We start from the raw sequence: 20181 nt of genomic DNA, 5'->3' as shown, positions 1-20181 counted from the left end.
AGAATTAAGAATAAGATACAATTAGAAATTAACATATTAATAAAGAATGAACAAAGTGGAGTTAAACTTGAAACATTTCAATATTCCTTAAATAATGTTCTACTCCAGGGAGAAAATATGTGCAAATGATGGGACCGACAAGGGTTTAGTTTCCAAAATATACGAACAGCTCATAAAACTCAACAACAAAAACACAACCCAAATGAAAAATGGGCAGAAGACCTAAATAGACATTTCTCCAAAGATGACATACAGATGGGTCAACAGGCACATAGAAAGATGTTCAACATCCCTTATTATTAAAGAAATGCAAATGAAAACTACAATGAGATACCACCTCACATCAGTCAGAATGGCCATCATTAAAAAGTCTACAAATAACAAATGCTGGAGGGACTTCCCTGGTGGTCCAGTGGTAAAGAATCCGCCTTCCAATGCAGGGGACGTGGGTTTGATTCCTGGTCAGGGAACTAAGATCCCACCTGCTGCAGGGCAACTAAGCCCACGCGCCGCAACTACTGAGCTTGTGCGCCTCAATGGGAGAGCCTGTGTGCCGCAAACTACATAGCCCATGCTCCCTGGAGCCCGCACACCACAACTAGAGAGAAGCCCACGTGCTGGAACTAACACCCAACATGGCCAAAAATAAATAAATACATACATACATAAATGCTGGAGAGGGTGTGGAGAAAAGGGGATCCTCCTACACTGTTGGTGGGAATGTAAATTGGTGCAGCCACTACATAAAACAGTATGGAGGTTCCTTAAAAAACTAAAAATAGAGCTGACACATGATCCAGCAATGCCACTCCTGGGCATATATCCAGAGAAAACTCTAATTCAAAAAGATACACGCACCCCTATGTTCATAGCAGCACTATTCACAATAGTCAAGCCATAGAAACAGCCTAAATGCCCATCAACAGATGAATGGATAAAAAAGATGTGGTATATATATACAATGGAATACTACTCAGCCATAAAAAAAGAATGAAATAATGCCATTTGCAGCAAAATGGGTGGACCTAGAGGTTATCATACTAAGTGATGTCAGAAAGAGAAAGACAAATACCATATGACAGCACATACATGGAATCTAAAATATGACACAAATGAACTATCTATGAAACAGAAACAGACTCACAAGAGATCAGACTTGTGGTTGCCAAGGGGGAGAGGGGGTGAGGAAGGGATGGAGTGGGAATTTGGGGTTAGCAGATACAAAATGGTATATATAGAATGGATAAACAACAAGGTCCTACGGTATAGCACAGGGAACTATATTCAATATCCTGGGACAAACCATAATGGAAAAGAATGTAAAAAAGAATGTATGTATAACTGAATCACTTCGTTATACGGCAGAAATTAATACATTGTAAATCAACTATACATCAATTTAAAAAATAAAATTTTTTTAAAATATTCTACTCCAAAAGCAATCAAAAACTTGATGACAGGGGCTTCCCTGGTGGCACAGTGGTTAAGAATCCAGCTGCCAATGCAGGGGACACGGGTTTGAGCCCTGGTCTGGGAAGATCTCACATGCCGTGGAGCAACTAAGCCAGTGCACCACAACTACTGAGTCTGCACTCTAGAGCCACGAGCCACAACTACTGAAACACGTGGGCCTAGAGCCCATGCTCCACAACAAGAGAAGCCACTGCAGTGAGAAGCCTGCACACCAGAACGAAGAGCAGCCCCCACTTGACGCAACTAGAGAAAGCCCGCGTGCAGCAACGAAGACCCAACACGGCCAAAAATAAATAAAATAAATTTATTTTAAACACAAAACTTGATGACAATGCCTATGATGTCTGCTAGAAGCCACATAGATTATAGTCTTTAATTTCATCACACATAGTGCAAATGTCATGCTGTGTCTATGTCCAAAGACTACACATTCTCCATAGGCTACTATTATGAAAGAGAACAATTATCTGAGACAAGACTCTCAGTTATACTGATTCTTTCAAAGGATCTCAATGCTTCTTATAAAAATGAAGATTTCTTTCCAATCCTGGGGCCATTCTGTTAATTCAAAGGGAAATAAAAACGTGTACAGAACAGAAAACAAAATGAGGACTTACTTGTGCATGGCACTGTGCTATAAGTTTTCTCATGTTATCTTTCAAAATTCTCCTCTCAAAGTAGGTATTGGTGCTTCCAATTTAGAGATGAGAAAACTGAAGTTCAGTGTATTTGAAAAAAAAAATCAATTGTACAATAACCAATTAAGGACTCATGTGTATGCCACTTTCCCAGAGAGATAATACCGTAACATTGTAACCAACAGTTACAGAAATGCCATCAACGAATTTCAAGGGGGAAATAAGAAACAAATATATTGAATAGCTTTGGCTTTCATATAAATATAAATGTGACAGGCAGGGAAACACTCAAATGGCAATACATAAATCTTGAAAGTACTCTACTTCATATTATGTTTTTAAGATTTAAGTTACAGTTATGAGTTAAGTTACAAATTTAAGCTATAAAATATTGCCATGGAAATGCAGTTAATATCAAAATGACAGATGAAAAAAGACTCAAACTGCCTGGTAAGAGTACTAGTATTAAATAATTGTCAAGACAAAGTAAAATTCCATCAGCTCTCATCCTTCTGTTTTGTCCTATTGATTAAAATACATGATATGGTAAATCTGCTATCTCATCAATCTGTACAAAACACACTTTATCTGGTATGTGAAACTGACCAAGTAGAGCTTCCTCAAAGCTCCCGTCCTTAGGAAGATGGTGAGACTCAGATGTGTCAGCCTGTTTATCAGGATATCAGCCACAGGAACGTAACACAGAGTACCTTTCCCAGCCATCTAGATTTATTATACACATCCACAGTTAATCACAACTGATGCGAAAGGTGATACAGCACCACACAGCAAAATAAAAAGTCTGCCCAATGTCTCTAGTCACATGGGCCGTGTCATTAACCTTGGAACTCTGGGACCACTTCCCACCTGTCTGTCGACTTCCTCCTCCAGAGCATTGCACAAATCCAGCTGGGTCTCCTGTTTCCTTCTCACTTTGTTCAGGTTCAGATTATCTTTACCTAGAATGCTTCCAGGCACCTTTTCAAAGATCCTTTAGCCAATTACTTTCAACATCATAGACAAAATCCATCATCCAAATCCATTATGCCAACTCAATTACTCTATAATCACAATCCCCATAATAGCTACCCCATAATGTCATATCAAGTACAAACATGACATTTGTGTTAAAAGCCCTTTAGAGACTTTTCTAGGAAGATGGAGCAGATGAACTTTTCACTATTCTTCCTCCTAACTACAACTATAATCTCTGGACATCATATATAAAACAAATGTAAGAAGACTTTCGGACTTACCTGGTGGTGCGGTGGTTAAGAATCCGCCTGCCAATGCAGGGGACACGGGTTCAATCCCTGGTCTGGGAAGATCCCACATGCTGCGGGGCAACTAAGCCCACATGCCACAACTACTGAGCCCGTGCACCACAACTACTGAGCCTGCGCTCTAGAGCCCGTGAGCCACAACTACCGAGCCCACATGCCACAACTACTGAAGCCTGCATGCTGTAGGGCCCATGTGCCACAACTACTGAAGCTCACACACCTAGAGCCCATGCTCTGCAACAAGAGAAGCCACCACAATGAGCAGCCCATACACCGCAACGAAGAGTAGCCCCCACTTGCTGCAACTAGAGAAAGCCTGCATGTAGCAACAAAGACCCAATGCAGGGGCTTCCCTGCTGGTGCAGTGATTAAGAATCCACCTGCCAATGCAGGGGACATGGGTTCGTGCCCTGGTCTGGGAAGATCCCACACGCCACAGAGCAACTAAGCCCGTGCGCCACAACTACTGAGGCTGCATGCCTAGAGCCCATGCTCCACAACAAGAGAAGCCACTGCAGTGAGAAGCCTGTGCACTGCAACAAAGAGTAGCCCCTGCTTGCTGCAACTAGAGAAAGCCCACGCACAGCAATGAAGACCCAACGCAGCCAAAAAATAATTAATTTTTTAAAGAAAGACAATACAGCAGAAAAATAAAGTTAAAAAAAAAAAACCAAGAAAAAGAAGTCCAAAAAAAAATAAAACAGGCAGAGAGAAGGCAGACTGAGTTGGACCTTGGGATCCAAAAGAAAAAGAGAAAAAAAAAAAAAAACCTCAGCCTAGGAGTGAGTTCCTTGAGTTTCCTTTTACCTCATATATCCCAGACTGGGCGCTGGAGTAACAGGTAACCCAGAAATGCCAATGGATGCAGGGGAAAAAGTCTCAACAAAAGCCTGCTCTCTTAGCCAAAGGACCAAGAAAGGGGCAGCCTCCCACAATAGATAACATATAAAATAACTGCTCTACTCCAGCCAACATCACAGAAAATGCTGCGGCCCCGCCTCCACCAAGTCTAACTTCCCTCCTTTCTAGGCTGTAATGAGATGCCTCAAACCCTACAAGATGGTGTCAGAGAAAGCAGGGACTTACTCACCTCCCTTTAAGACAGTGGAGACAATCTGGGGTGGGGTGTGGGGGCAGAATTACACCCCATCCAGCATCAATGAAGCAGCCTCCCCTATCTGCTAGGATGGTGCCCCAGGAGGCCTCGTGGGGAGTTGGGGCACCCACCACCACCCAGCAGTAATATGCCCAGCAGTAAAATGGAGCACTGCCCTGGGGGTGACTGGAGGCCGAGTGGGAAACCTGGACTCTGCTCGCACCTGGTAGTAACAAGATGGCACACACTCCTCCCTTGCTGTTAGTGAAAGCCAGCTAAAAGAAAAAGCTGAAACAAGATCCAAAGTCTCAGATACTCAAAATATCTAGATTTCAGTAAAATCACTCTTCATGCCAAGACCCAAAAAGAACACAAACTGAATGGAAAACGACAATCAGTAGATGCCAACTCTGAGATGACAAGAGATGTTTGAATTATCTGACAGATTTTAAAGCAGCTACAATAAAAAGGCTTCAATGAGCATTTAGCAGCACTCTTGAAACAAATGAAAATAATAGTCTCAGCAAAAAAAAAAAAAAAAAGGGGGTGGGGGTGGGGAACCAAATAAAACTTTTAGAACCAAAAAGTAAAATAACTGAAATAACACAATGGATAGGAACAAAAGCAGAATGGAGAAGACAGAGGGAAGAATCAGTGAACTCAGAGACAGAACAACAGAAATTATCCAATCTGGAAAACAAAAAATGAACCAACTAGGGGAAAACATGAGCAGAGTCTCGGTGACCTGTGTGGCTACAACAGAAAATCTAATAATTGTGGCATCAGGGTCCCAGAAGGAGAGGAGTAAAACGGCAAGGCTGAAAAAGTACTTTAAAAAAATAATGGCAGGGCTTCGTTCCAGCCTGATGGGCGTCGAAGGCAGGCCAGTCTGTGGCCAAACAACGAGGCCACATTACAGCACGACAGTGACTGCGACCACGCTGTGGGCCCCAGACAGGCGAGGAGACAAGACGGCCTCCTACTCTTGGAGGGCACACACAAGGTCTTGTGTGCACTAGAACCAAGGAAAAAGCAGTGACTTCAGAGGAGCCTGGGCCAGACCTACCTGCTGGTCTTAGAGGGTCTCCTGGGGAGGTGAGGAGGGCTGTAGGTCACTGTGCGGACGAGGACACTGGTGACAGAGGTACCAGGGAGTACTCATTAGCGTGAGCTCTCCTGGAGGCTGCCATTTTGACACCAAGTCCTGGGCCATCCAACAGCCTGTAGGCTTCAGTGCTGGGACACCTCACACCAAACGACCAACAGGGTGAGAACACACCACACGCATCAGCAGACAGGCTGCCTAAGTCTTTCTGAGCCCACAGCCACATCTAAACACGCCCCTTGACATGGCCCTACCCACGAGAGGGACAAACCCACCAGTGGGCAGGCACCAGTCCTTCCAGCCAGGAAGCCTGCACAAGCCTCTAGACCAGCCTCACCCACCAGGGGGCAGAAACCAGACGCAAGAGGAACTACTATCCTGCAGCCTGCAGAACAGAGACTGCAAACACAGAAAGACTGACAAAATGAGACAGCAGAGGAATATGTTCCAGACAAAGGAACAAGATAAAACCCCAGAAGAACAACTAAGGTAAGTGCAGATAGGCAATCTACCTGGAAAAGAATTCAGAGTAATGATAGTAACGATGATCCAAGATCTCAGAAAAAGAATGGAGGCACGGACTCAGAAGATACAAGAAATGCTTAACAAAGAGCTAGAAGATGTAAAGAACAAACAAACAATTGAACAATAACTGAAATCACAAATACACTAGAAGAAATCAATAGCAGAATAAATGAGGGAGAAGAACATATAAGTGAGCTGGAAGACAGAATGGTAGAAATCACTGCTGCAGAGCAGAATAAAGAAAAAAGAATGAAAAGAAATGAGGACAGTTTAAGAGACCTCTGGGACAACATGAAACACACCAACATTCACATTATAGAGGTCCCAGAAGAAGAGAGAGAGAAACGGCCTAAGAAAATATTTGAAGAGATAAAGCTGAAAACTTCCCTAATGTGGAACAGGAAACAGTCACCCAAGTCCAGGAAGCACAGAGAGTCCCATACAGGATAAACCCAAGGAGGAACACACCAAGACACAAATTATTCAAACTGACAAAAATTGAAGACACAGAGAAAATATTAATATTAAAAGCAACAAGGGAAAGGCAACAAATAACATACAAGGGAATCCCCATAAGGTTATCAGCTGATTTTTCAGCAGAAACACTGCAGGCCAGAAGGAAGTGGCACAATATATTTAAAGTGATGAAAGGGAAAAACCTACAACCAAGAATACTCTACCCAGCAAGGATCCTGTTCAGATTCGACAGAGAAATCAAAAGCTTTACAGACAAGCAAAAGCTAACAGAATTCAGCACCACCAAACCACTTTTACAACAAATGCTAAAGGAACTTCCCTAGGTGGAAAAGAAAAAGCCACAACTACAAACAAGAAAATTACGAATGGGAAAGCTCACCAGTAAAGACAAAAATACAATAAAGGTAGGAAATCATCCACACACAAATCTGATATCAAAGCTAGTAATCTTGAGGAGAGTACAAATGCAGGATATTGGTAATGCATTTGAAATAAGAGAGCAGGAACTTAAAACAGTCTTGTATACACATACTATGAGGTTTTGCTATACCAAACCCTCATAGTAACCACAAACCAAAAATCTACAATAGATATACACACAAAAAAGAAAGAGGAATCCAAACATAACACTGAAGATAGTCATCAAATCACAAGAAAACAAAAAAATAGAAGTGAAGAAAAAAGACCTACAAAACCAAATCCAAAACAATTAACAAAATGACAATAAGAACATATGTATCAGTAATTACCTTAAATGTAAATGGATTAAATGCTCCAACCAAAAGACACAGACTGGCTGAATGGATACAAAAACAAGCCCCGTATAATATACTGTCTACAAGAGACGCACTTCAGACCTAGGGACACATATGGACTAAAAGTGAGGGGACAGAAAAAGATATTCCACGCAAATGGAAATCAAAAGAAAGCTGCAATAGAAATACTCTTATTAGACAAAATAGACTTTAACATAAAGTCTGTCACAAGAGACAAAGAAGGACACTACATAATAATCAAGGGATCAATCCAAGAAGATATAACAATTGTAAATATATATGGATCCAACAAAAAAGCATCTCAAAATATAAGGCAAATACCAACAGCAGGATGAAAGTAAAAGAATAGAAAAAGATATATTATGCAAACATTAACCAAAAAACAACCAAACAGTTCTGACTACATTAATATTAAATAAAGTAGACTTAAGAGCAAACAAAATTATCAGGGACAGAAAGGGACATTATATTACAGTAAAAAGATAAAAGACACAGCAAGCCTAAATATGTATGCACCAAACAAGAGATCTCCAAAAAATGAAAAGAGCTGACAGAAAAGAAAGGAAAAATACACAAATCCACAAATACAGTGGGAGACTTCAACACCCCCTTTTCAACAACTGTTAGAATAGAAAATCAAGAATGATACAGAAGAATTTAGCAACACCATCAACCAACAACTTCTATTTAACATTTATAGGACATTCCACTAACAACAAGAGTACACATTCTTTTCTAATACCCATAGAACATAAACCAAAATGGCCCATATCCTTGGGCCATTAAAAAAACCTCAACAAGGCTTCCCTGGTGGCACAGTGGTTGAGAGTCCGCCTGCCGATGCAGGGGACACAGGTTCGTGCCCCGGTCCGGGAAGATCCCACATGCCGTGGAGCAGCTGGGCCTGTGAGCCATGGCCGCTGAGCCTGCGTGTCCGGAGCCTGTGCTCCACAACGGGAGAGGCCACAACAGTGAGGCCCGCGTACCGCAAAAAAAAAAACCAAAAAAAACCTCAAAAAATTTTTTTTAAAAAATGGAAATACACCCTTCAACAACAACACAGGGGTTAGGGGCTCCAACCCTCCCCGTGGTCCAAAATCTGCATATAAATTATAGTCCGCCCTCTATATCTACAGTTCCTCAGTATCCACAGTTCTGCACCTGCAGATTCAACCAACCTCAAATTGTGTAGGACTATAGTACTTACTACAGAAAAAAATCTGCATGTAAGTGGGAACACACAGTCCAAACCTGTGTTATTCAAGGATCAACTGTACAGTTTATGTCCTCTGACCACAAAAGAATCAAACTAGAACTCAATAACCAAAAAATAATAGCAAAATTTCCAAATATTTTGAAACCAAACAACAAACTTCTAACTTCAACAGTTAAAAGAAGTTTTCTCAAGGGAAATTTAAAAATACAATGAACTGAATTAAAATAAATATATCAAAACTTGTGGGATGCAGCTAAAAGCAATGTTGAGAAGGAAATTTACAGCACTAAATGCTTACATCAGAAAAAGAGGATTTGGTTCAGGAAGGTGGAGTAGAAGGACACGCTCTCACTCCCACTTCCAAGAGCACCGGAATCACAACTAACTGCTGAACAATCATAGACAGGAAGATTGTCGACAGGAAGACTCTGGAACTCACCAGAAAAGATACCCCACATCCAAAGACAAAGGAGAAGCCACAATGAGAGGGGAGGGGGTGGGGCACAATCACAATAAAATCAAATCCCATAACTGCTGGGTGGGTGACTCACAAACTGGAGAACACTTATACCACAGATGTCCACCCACTGTAGTGAAGGTTCTGAGCCCCACGTCAGGCTTCCCAACCTGGGGGTCCGGCAACGGGAGAAGGAATTCCTAGAGAATCAGACTTTGAAGGCTAGCAGGATTTGATTACAGGACTTCAACAGGACTGGGGGAAACAGGTTCCACTCAGGAAGCACACACCAAGTAGTGTGCACATCAGGACCCAGGGGAAGGAGCAGTGACCCCAGGGGAGACTGAACCAGACCTACCTGCTACTGTTGGAGGGTCTCCTGAAGAGGTTGGGGGTGGCTGTGTCTCGCCATGAGAACAAGGACACTGGCAGCGGAAGTTCTGGGAAGTACTCCTTGGCTTGAGCCCTCCCAGAGTCTGCCACTGGCCCCACCAAAGAGCCCGGGTAGACTCCAGTGTTGAATTGCCTCAGGCCAAACAACCAACAGGGAGGGAACCCAGCCCCACCCCATCAGCAGACAAGCGGATTAAACTTTTACTGAGCTCTGCCCACCAGAGCAACAGCCAGCTCTACAGAAAACTTGCACAAGCCTCTTAGATAGCCTCATCCTCCAGAGGGCAGACAGCAGAAGCAAGAAGAACTACAATCCTGCAGCCTGTGGAACAAAAACCACATTCACAGAACGATAGACAAGATGAAAAGGCAGAGGGCTATGTACCAGATGAGGGAACAATATAAAACCCCAGAAAAACAGCTAAATGAAGTGGAGATAGGCAACCTTCCAGAAAAAGAATTCAGAATAATGATAGTGAAGATGATCCAGGACCTCGGGAAAAGAATGGAGGCAAAGATCGAGAAGATGCAAGAAATGTTTAACAAAGACCTAGAAGAATCAAAGAACAAACAAACAGAGATGAACAATACAATAACTGAAAAGAAAAATACACTAGAAGGAATCAACAGCAGAATAACTGAGGCAGAAGAACGGATAAGCGACCTGGAAGACAATGGTGGAATTCACTGCTGTGGGACAGAATAAAGAAAAAAGAATGAAAAGAAATGAAGACAGCCTTAGAGACCTCTGGGACAACATTAAACGCAACAACATTCGCATTATAGGGGTCCCAGAAGGAGAAGGGATAGAGAAGTGACCCGAGAAATATTTGAAGAGGTTATAGTTGAAAACTTCCCTAACATGGGAAAGAAAATAGCCATCCATGTCCAGGAAGCGCAGAGTCCCATACAGGAGAAACCCAAGGAGAAACACACCGAGACACATAGTAATCAAATTGGCAAAAATATAAAGACAAAGTATTGAAAGCAGCAAGGGAAAAACGACAAATAACATACAAGGGAACTCCCATAAGGTTAAGAGCTGATTTCTCAGCAGAAACTACAAACCAGAAGGGAGTGGCATGATATACTTAAAGTGATGAAAGGGAAGAACCTACAACCAAGATTACTCTACCTGGCAAGGATCTCATTCAGATTCGAGGGAGAAATCAAAAGCTTTACAGACAAGCAAAAGCTAAGAGAATTCAGCACCACCAAACCAGCTCTACAACAAATGCTAAAGAAACTTCTCTAAGTGGAACACAAGAGAAAAGGACCTACAAAAACAAACCCAAAACAATTAAGAAAATGGTAATAGGAACATACATACCGATAATTACCTTAAACATGACTGGATTAAATGCTCAACCAAAAGACACAGGCTCACTGAATGGATACAAAAACAAGACCCATATATATGCTGTCTACAAGAGACACACTTCAGACCTACGGAGATACAGACAGAAAGTGAGGGGATGGAAAAAGATATGCCATGCAAATGGAAATCAAAAGCTGGAGTAGCAAAACTCGTATCAGATAAAATAAACTTTAAAATAAAGAATGTTACAAGAGACAAGGAAGGACACTACGTAATGATTAAGGAATCAATCCAAGAAGAAGATATAACAATTATAAGTATATATGCACCCAACATAGGAGCACCTCAATACATGAGGCAACTGCCAACAGCTATAAAAGAGGAAATGGACAGTAACACCATAAAAGTGGGGGACTTTAACACCTCACTTACACCAATGGACACATGATCCAAACAGAAAATTAATAAGCAAACACAAGCTTTAAATGACACAATAGACCAGATAGATTTAATTGATATTTATAGGACATTCCATCCAAAAACAGCAGATTACACTTTCTCCTCAAGTGCGCATGGAATATTCCCCAGGATAGATCACATCTTGCGTCACAAATCAAGCCTCAGTAAATTTAAGAAAACTGAAATCATATCAAGCATCTTTTCTGACCACAACGCTATGAGATTAGAAATCAATTACAGGGGAAAAAAATGTAAAAAAACACAAACACATGGAGGGTAAACAATATGTTACTAAAAAACCAAGAGATCACTGAAGAAATCAAAGAGGAAATCAAAAAATACCTAGAGACAAATGATAATGAAAACACGACAATCCAAAACCTATGGGACGCAGCAAAAGCAGTTCTAAGAGGGAAGTTTATAGCAATACAAGCTTACTTCAAGAAACAAGAAAAAACTCAAACAACCTAACCTTACACGTAAAGGAAATAGAGAAAGAAGAACAAACAAAACCCAAAGTTAGCAGAAGGAAAGAAATCATAAAGATCAGAGCAGAAATAAATGAAATAGAAACAAAGAAAACAATAGCAAAGATCAATAAAACTAAAAGCTGGTTCTTTGAGAAGATAAACAAAATTGATAAACCATTAGCCAGACTCATCAAGAAAAGGAGGGAGAGGACTCAAATCAATAAAATTAGGAATGAAAAAGGAGAAGTTACAACAGACACAGCAGAAATACAAAGCATCCTAAGAGACTACTACAAGCAACTCTATGCCAATAAAATGGACAACCTGGAAGAAATGGACAAATTCTTAGAAAGGTATAACCTTCCAAGACTGAACCAAGAAGAAACAGAAAATATGAACAGACAAATCACAAGTAATGAAATTGAAACTGTGATTAAAAATCTTCCAACAAACAAAAGCCCAGGACCAGATTGCTTCACAGGTGAATTCTCTCAAACATTTAGAGAGCTAACACCCATCCTTCTCAAACTCTTCCAAAAAATTGCAGAGGAAGGAATACTCCCAAACTCATTCTATGAGGCCACCATCACCCTGATACCAAAACCAGACAAAGATACTACAAAAAAAGAAAATTACAGACCAATATCACTGATGAATATAGATGCAAAAATCCTCAACAAAATACTAGCAAACAGAATCCAACAACACGTTAAAAGGATCATACACCATGATCAAGTGGGATTTATCCCAGGGATGCAAGGATTCTTCAATACATGCAAATCAATCAATGTGATACACCATATTAACAAATTGAAGAATAAAAACCATATGACCATCTCAATGCAGAAAAAGCTTCTGACAAAATTCAATACCCATTTATGATAAAAAGTCTCCAGAAAGTGGGCATAGAGGGAACCTACCTCAGCATAATAAAGGCCATGTACAACAGCAAACATCATTCTCAATGGTGAAAAACTGAAAGCATTTCTTCTAAGATCAGGAATAAGACAAGGATGTCCACTCTCACCACTATTATTCAACATTGTTTTGGAAGTCCTAGCCACAGCAATCAGAGAAGAAAAAGAAATAAAAGGAATCCAAATCAGAAAAGTAAAACTGTCACTGTTTGCAGATGACATGATACTATACATAGAGAATCCTAACGATGCCACCAGAAAACTACTAGAGCTAATGAATGAATGTGATAAAGTTGCAGGATACAAAATTAATGCACAGAAATCTCTTGCATTCCTATACACTAATGATGAAAAACCTGAAAGAGAAATTAAGGGAAAACACTCCCATTTACCACTGCAACAAAAAGAATAAAATGCCTAGGAATAAACCTACCTAGGGAGACGAAAGACCTGTATGCAGAAAACTATAAGACACTGATGAAAAAAATTAAAGATGATACAGATAGAGAGATATAACATTTTCTTGGATTGGAAGAATCAACATTGCAAAAATGACGATACTACCCAAAGCAATCTACAGATTCAATGCAATCCCTATCAAATTACCAATGGCATGTTTTTACAGAACTACAACAAAAAATCTTAAAATGTGTATGGAGACATAAAAGACCCCGAATAGCCAAAGCGGTCTTGAGGGAAAAAAACGGGAGCTGGAGGAATCAGACTCCCTGACATCAGACTATACTACAAAGCTACAGTAATCAAGAGAATATGGTACTGGCACAAAAACAGAAATACAGATCAATGGCACAGGATAGAAAGCCCAGAGATAAACCCACACACCTATGGTCAACTAATCTATGACAAAGGAGGCAAGGATATACAATGGAGGAAAGTCTCTTCAATAAGAGACTGGGGTGGTGGTGTGATGAATTGGGAGATTGGGATTGACATATATACACTAATATGTATAAAATGGATAACTAATAAGAACCTGCTGTATAAAATATAAATAAAATAAAATTCAAAATAAAGAGAAAGTCTCAAATTAATAATATCAACTCTCACCCAAAGAACCTAGAAAAAGAGCAAAATAAACTCAAAAGTAAGCAGAAGGAAGAAAATAATAGGAGCAGAAATCAATAAAATTGAAAACCAAAAAAAGAAAAAAAAGAAAAATCAATGAAAGAGAAAGCTTGTTCTTTGAAAAGATTAATAAAATTGACAAATATTTAAAAAAGAGAAGGCATAAATTACTAACATCAGGAATGAAACGGGATATATTATTATAGACCACGTAGCTATCAAAAGCATAATAAGGAAATACTACAAACAATTCTATACACATAAATCTAACCAGTTAGATGAAATGGACCAATTAATTGAAAAATACAAAACTACTACATCTCTTCCAATATGAAATTCGTAAGACAGTCACATAACTATTAAGGAACTTGAACTCATAATTTTAAAAACACGCCAAAACTCAATTCCACCTATGGCCAATTAATCTATGACAAAGGAGGCAAGACTATACAACGGAGAAAAGTCTCTTCAATAAATGGTACTGGGAAAACCAGATAGTTAAATGTAAAAAAATGAAATTAGAACATTCTTTCACACCCTACACAAAAATAAACTCAAAATGGATTAAAGGCCTAAATGTAAAGCCAGACACTATAAAACTCTTAGAGGAAAACATAGGCACAACACCCTTTGACATAAATTGCACAGCAATATCTTTTTCAATCAGTCTCCCAGAGTAACAGAAATAAAAACAGAAATAAACAAATGGAACCTAATTAAACTCAAAAGTGTTTGTACAGCAAAGGAAACCATAAACAAAACAAAAAGACAACCCACACAATGGGAGAAAATATTTGCAAACGAAGCAACCAGAAAGGGAGTAGTATCCAAAGTATACAAGCAGCTCATGTAGCTCAAAATACAAAAAAACACCCAACCCAATCAAAAAATGGGCAGAAGACCTAAGAAGACATTTCTCCAAAGAAGACATACAGATGGCCAAGAAGCACATGAAAAGATGCTCAACATCACTAATTATTAGAGAAAGGCAAATCAAAACTACAGTAAGATATCACCTCACTCCAGTGAGAATGGCCCTCAATCAAAAAATCTGCAAACAATAAATGCTGGAGAGGGTGTGGAGAAAAGGGAACCCTCCTACACTGTTGGTGGAAATGTAAATTGGTACAGCCAGTATAGAGAACAGTATGGAGGTTCCTTAAAAAAACTAAAAATAAAGCTACCATAAGATCCAGCAATCCCACTCCTGGGCATATAACCAGAGAAAAACATACACGCACCCCAGTGTTCACTGCAGGCACTGTTTACAATAGCCAAGACATGGAAGCAACCTAAATGTCCATCGACAGATGAATGGATAAAGAAGATGTGGTACATATGCACAATGGAATATTACTCAACCATAAAAAGAATAAAATAATGCCATTTGCAGCAACATGGATGGACCTGGAGATTATCATACTAAGTGAAGTAACTCAGACAGAGACAGATATGATATTTGTCTTTCTCTGTCTGGCTTACTTCACTTAATATCATATGATATCGCTTATATGCGGAATCTAAAATGAACTTATAAAACAGAAACAGACTCACAGACTTAGAGAATGAACTTACAGTTATCAGTGGTGAAGGGTGGGAGGAAGGGATAGACTGGGAGTTTGGGATTGACAGGTACACACTGCTATGTTTAAAATAAAATGCCTTTCTGTATGTATAAATAGATAGATAGACAGACAAATAAATAAATCTCATCAAAAAGAAATCAACAGGTCCGGATGGTTCACTGGATAATTCTCCTAAATGTTTAAAGAATTAACACCAGTTCTATACAATCTCTTCAGAAAATAGATAGCTTCATTTTTTGAAGCTAGTATTACTCTGACACCAAAACCAGACAAACAATCAGAAAGTTAATTGTAAAACATAAAACTATAAACTTGAAAAAAACAAAAACAGGAGAAAAATCCAAAGGATCTAACATAGGCACAGAGTTCTTACACTGACACCAAAAGCATGATCTGTAAAAGGGAAAAACAAATGAATTAAAATATAAAACTTTTGCTCTGTGAAAGACCCTGTTAAATAGATGAAAAGATAAGATTTAACTTGTCCTATTTGCCCTACATTTGGGAGAAAATGTTTACAAACCCACACCTCTGAAAAATGACTCATACCTAGCATATATAAAGAACTCGCAAAAGAAAACCAAATTAGAAAATGGGCAAAAGACGTGAAGAGACATTTTATTCAAAAGCATATGAAGATGGCAAACATATGAAACGATGTTCAACATTATTAGCCAATAAGGAAACACAAATTAAAATGAGATGTACAATACACACCTATTAGAATGGCCAAAAAAAAAAAAGGAAAAAAGTAACATCATCAAATGCTGGTGAGGAAGCAGAGAAGCTGGATTAGCCATACACTGCTGGTGGGAATGTAAAATAATGCAGCCATTCTGGAAAATAGTGTGTCAGTTTTTTAAAACTAAACATGCAACTACCTTACGACTCATATAAACCAACAATTGCCCTCATGGGCATTTATTCCAGAGAAATGAAAACTTATGCTGGCTCAAAATCCTGTACACGTTTACATTAACTTTACCTATAAAAGCCAAGAACTGGAATCAATCCAGATGTCCATCAACTGGTGCATGGTTAAACATGTGGTCCATCCATACCAAGGAATACTACTCAGTACTAAAAGGGAAGGAACTGCTGATACACACAGCAATCTGGATGAATCACTAGAGATTATGCTTAGTGAAAAAAGCCAGTCCCAAAAGGTTGTATATTGTATGATTCAATTTATATAACTATCTTGAAATGACAAAATTGTGAAAATGGAGAACAGATAAGTGATTGCCATTAAGGAGGGGTTAGAGATGGAAGTGAAGTGGGTGTGGCCATAACAGGGCCACAGGAGGGGTTCCTGTAGTATGGAAATGTTCTGCATCTTGACTTAACCAGTGTCAATATCCTAGCTGTGATAGTGTACCATGTTTTGCAGGATGTTACCACTGGAGAAAACTGGGTAAAGGGTACAGGAAATGCTTCTGTATTCTTTCTTGTAACTGCATGTGAAGAATCTACAATTATCTCAAGAAGTTTAATCAAAAAAATAAAATAAACATCTTAAAAAAGAAAGGCTAGGGCTTCCCTGATGGCGCAGTGGTTGAGAGTCCGCCTGCAGATGCAGGGGACACGGGTTTGTACCCCGGTCCGGGAAGATCCCACATGCCGCGAAGCGACTAGGTCCGTGACCCACGGCCACCAAGCCTGCGCGTCCGGAGCCTGTGCTCCGCAACGGGAGAGGCCACAACAGTGAGAGGCCCGCGTATCGAAAGAAAAAAAATAAATAAAGGCTGTGCTCGCTTCGGCAGCTCATATACTAAAATTGGAACGATACAGAGAAGATTAGCATGGCCCCTGCGCAAGGATGACACGCAAATTCGTGAAGCATTCCATATTTTTTTCCAATGCAGGGGTTGCGGGTTCGATCCTTGGTCAGGGAGCTAGGATCCCACATGCCTTGCGGCCAAAAAACCAAAACATAAAACAGTAGCAGTATTGCAACAAATTCAATAAAGACTTAAAAAAAAAAAAAAAGGCTCTTTACCTGCTAATCCTGCAATAATCTGGTCTGTTCATCTACTGCTATGTCCTCACTCCTACTTGTCATTCAAATCAAATTCCTTTTTTGCTCTTGGATTACTTAATTCTTATTTTATTCAGCTAATACCACTCAAATGAAATTACTCTCTAGCTAAAGTCAATGATAATCTTTCAAATGCAAAACAAAATGGAAACTTGCTAGGTTTTTGATTTACCTAGCCTCTAAGTATCTGACACTGATGGAAGTTTACTCTACTTCCCTGAAGATCTCCTACCTCTGCTTCCATGACAACACTCTCTGATGGTTCTCCTTCCGCCTCTTGAGCTACTTCTGGCAGGTAGGGGAGTCCCTTCTTTCTCTTTCTTTTTTTTCTCCTGATTTACTCCCAAATGCCAGCTTTATCCAGGATACAAATGCTCTTCATGTCTTATATATGCTCCTTGAGTACTCTGGGTACCAGCCATTCTATCCACATGTTGAAGTGCAAGCATTCTTTATCAATATCTAGCTACATAAACTGTCTCTAGAGCAATGTCAACGTCCCACAGGAAGCTCAAACACAGCATATTCCACATTGGACTACCTCTTACTCCCACCCTCCAGAAAGAAATCTGTTTTCCTATATTCTTATTAATTGTTCCACCATTCTCATATCCTAGCCAAAAACCTGGGGGTTATCCTAGACTCTTCCTTTCTCAACCCCAATACCCAAAAAGGTTCTTAAAAAAGTTTAACATTCTTCTGAGTATCCCTTGATTTTGTCCTTTTTCTCCATGCCTTCTGTCGGTTTCTTAATTTAGTCACACTCTTATCATCTCTTATTTAGCCTATTTCCTGACTTGGCTCCCTTCTATTCTTTACACTGTTTACAAGGAAATTTAACTAAAATACAAATTTGATATTATTACTATGATGCTTAAATTTCTTCCACAGCTCTACAGTGCTTTCAGGAAAAAGTGTAAACTTCTTAGCCTAACATGTATGACCTTTAAATCTCGACCTACTTTCCATATTCTTCTCCTACAGCTTACCCTTCCCTGCCACTCTCTAGCCTCATGGAGCCATTTGGAGTTTCCTGAACATGCCATGTGGCCTCCTGATTAGTACCTTTAATCACATTCATTTTACCTGGAATACAGCCTTCCTAGCTCAGTGGCTCCTACTGCCCCTCAGCACTCAGCTCTATCATCCACCCCCCTGAGAAGCCTTGCTGAACCTCTCATCCCACAGTGGCCTTCTGTATTCACTTAGTAGTCTTTCCAGTATCACTCTTATTTAGTTTTGTAATCTCCTCTAGCAAGTATTTCCAAGTATTCCTGGAAAGCTGGGACTGTGTCTTATTTTATCTATGTATCCTTGATGCCTAATAAGAAGAGTTGAATAAGCTGAATAGGTGTTTATTAGATTGAAGAGTAGTCAATAATTTACTCAGGCTCTATCAAATAAATGAAAGCACTTCTGTAACTCTTGCATACTGTCTCCTTTGAATCAAAACTCATCCTGAAGCCAGGACATGAAACCAACCTAAATGTCCATCGACAGATGAATGGATAAAGAAGATGTGGCACATTTATACAATGGAATATTACTCAGCCATAAAAAGAAACGAAACAGAGTTATTTGTAGTGAGGTGGATGGACCTAGAGTCTGTCATACAGAGTGAAGTAAGTCAGAAAGGGAAAAACAAATGCCGTATGCTAACACATATATGGAATCTAAGAAAAAAAAGGGTACTGATGAACCTAGTGGCAGGGCAGGAATAAAGACGTAGATGTAGAGAATGGACTTGAGGACACGGAGTGGGAAAGGGGAAGTTGGGGTGAAGTGAGTGTAGCATCAACATATATATACTACCGAATGTAAAATAGTTAGCTAGTGGGAAGCAGCCGCATAGCACAGAGAGATCAGCTCGGTGCTCTGTGATGACCTGGAGGGGTGGGATAGGGAGGGTGGGAGGGAGGCTCAAGAGGGAGGGGATATGGGCATGTATGTATGCATATGGCTGATTCACTTTGCTGTACAACAGAAACTAATAACACAGTATTGTGAAGCAATTATACTCCAATGAAGATCTATTAAAAAAAAAACTATCTTGACTATACAAATTTCCTAATATGATCCACGGTGATTCCTCTGCCTCAATAAGACCATTAGAATTACTTACTTATCTAAATGTATTTATGATAGGTCTTTCTGGTTTCTCATTTTAGAATGTAAACTTCCGGAGGGCAAGGAATTCTGTAATTCTTAAGGACTAGGACACAGTTACAGGTCTCTTAAGAACTTTACAAATACCAGCTGAGTGTTTAAAATGAACAGAAAAGATGACCACTCAGAAAAAAAAAAAGAACTGGGTTACTAGAGATCAAATTAGGCTAATAAAAGGAAATACTGTACATGTATCATCTTAAAATACTAAACACCGCATCTCAGCTCTGATAGCCATCCAGACTAACCTTCGTCTTGTTGAACATTCTCCTTCTTCTTTGGCTACCCATCCAACATCAGCAAAAGACACCACTGCATCCTCTCCTGGCTGTCTGGGGCTCCATTCTGTTGTAGGGCTGGTAAGCTGTAAGTTACAAACAGGGAAAGTTCTTCATCTAGCACCAAAATGGTAGAATAAAACATTTTCTTACCTAAGGAAAATCATCAGCTCTAGTGTTACAAACACATGGACAGTTTCTAGCATTTCCACTGAAGGTCTCCATGAAAGAGACCTTTAGTTATGTTATACTGTTGTTTAATAGTGCATGCAATCTCTGAATTATAATTTAACTCATTCAATTTTTATTTTACAGGTCAAATGAGACTCATTAAAAAAAAAAAAAACCTCTATTAATCCTAAAACATTAAGAAAATTTTTAGAATTTAAACATTATAAATCAGTTCTTTTCTGAAGAGATTTAG

The 20181-nt window shown here is 39.6% G+C and overlaps 1 protein-coding gene and 1 non-coding gene across 4 annotated transcripts in view; one reads left to right on the top strand and one right to left on the bottom strand.

Annotated features, from left to right (window-relative positions):
- Positions 1–20181, bottom strand: part of MTFR1 (mitochondrial fission regulator 1) — a 67220-nt gene that overhangs the window by 17710 nt on the left and 29329 nt on the right. For all 3 annotated transcript variants that reach the window (XM_030859653.2, XM_060287606.1, XM_070043970.1), the window contains one exon: positions 19728–19843. In XM_030859653.2, coding sequence (XP_030715513.2) covers positions 19728–19843 — 116 coding nt within the window. The remainder of the gene's footprint in view (positions 1–19727; positions 19844–20181) is intronic.
- Positions 17023–17129, top strand: LOC115855092 (U6 spliceosomal RNA). Its single transcript, XR_004040280.1, has one exon. It is a non-coding gene; the product is annotated as a U6 spliceosomal RNA (small nuclear RNA).

The sequence above is a fragment of the Globicephala melas genome, chromosome 17, assembly GCF_963455315.2.
Source record: "Globicephala melas chromosome 17, mGloMel1.2, whole genome shotgun sequence".
NCBI lineage: Eukaryota > Metazoa > Chordata > Mammalia > Artiodactyla > Delphinidae > Globicephala > Globicephala melas.
This window is presented reverse-complemented; position numbering and strand designations above follow the sequence as displayed.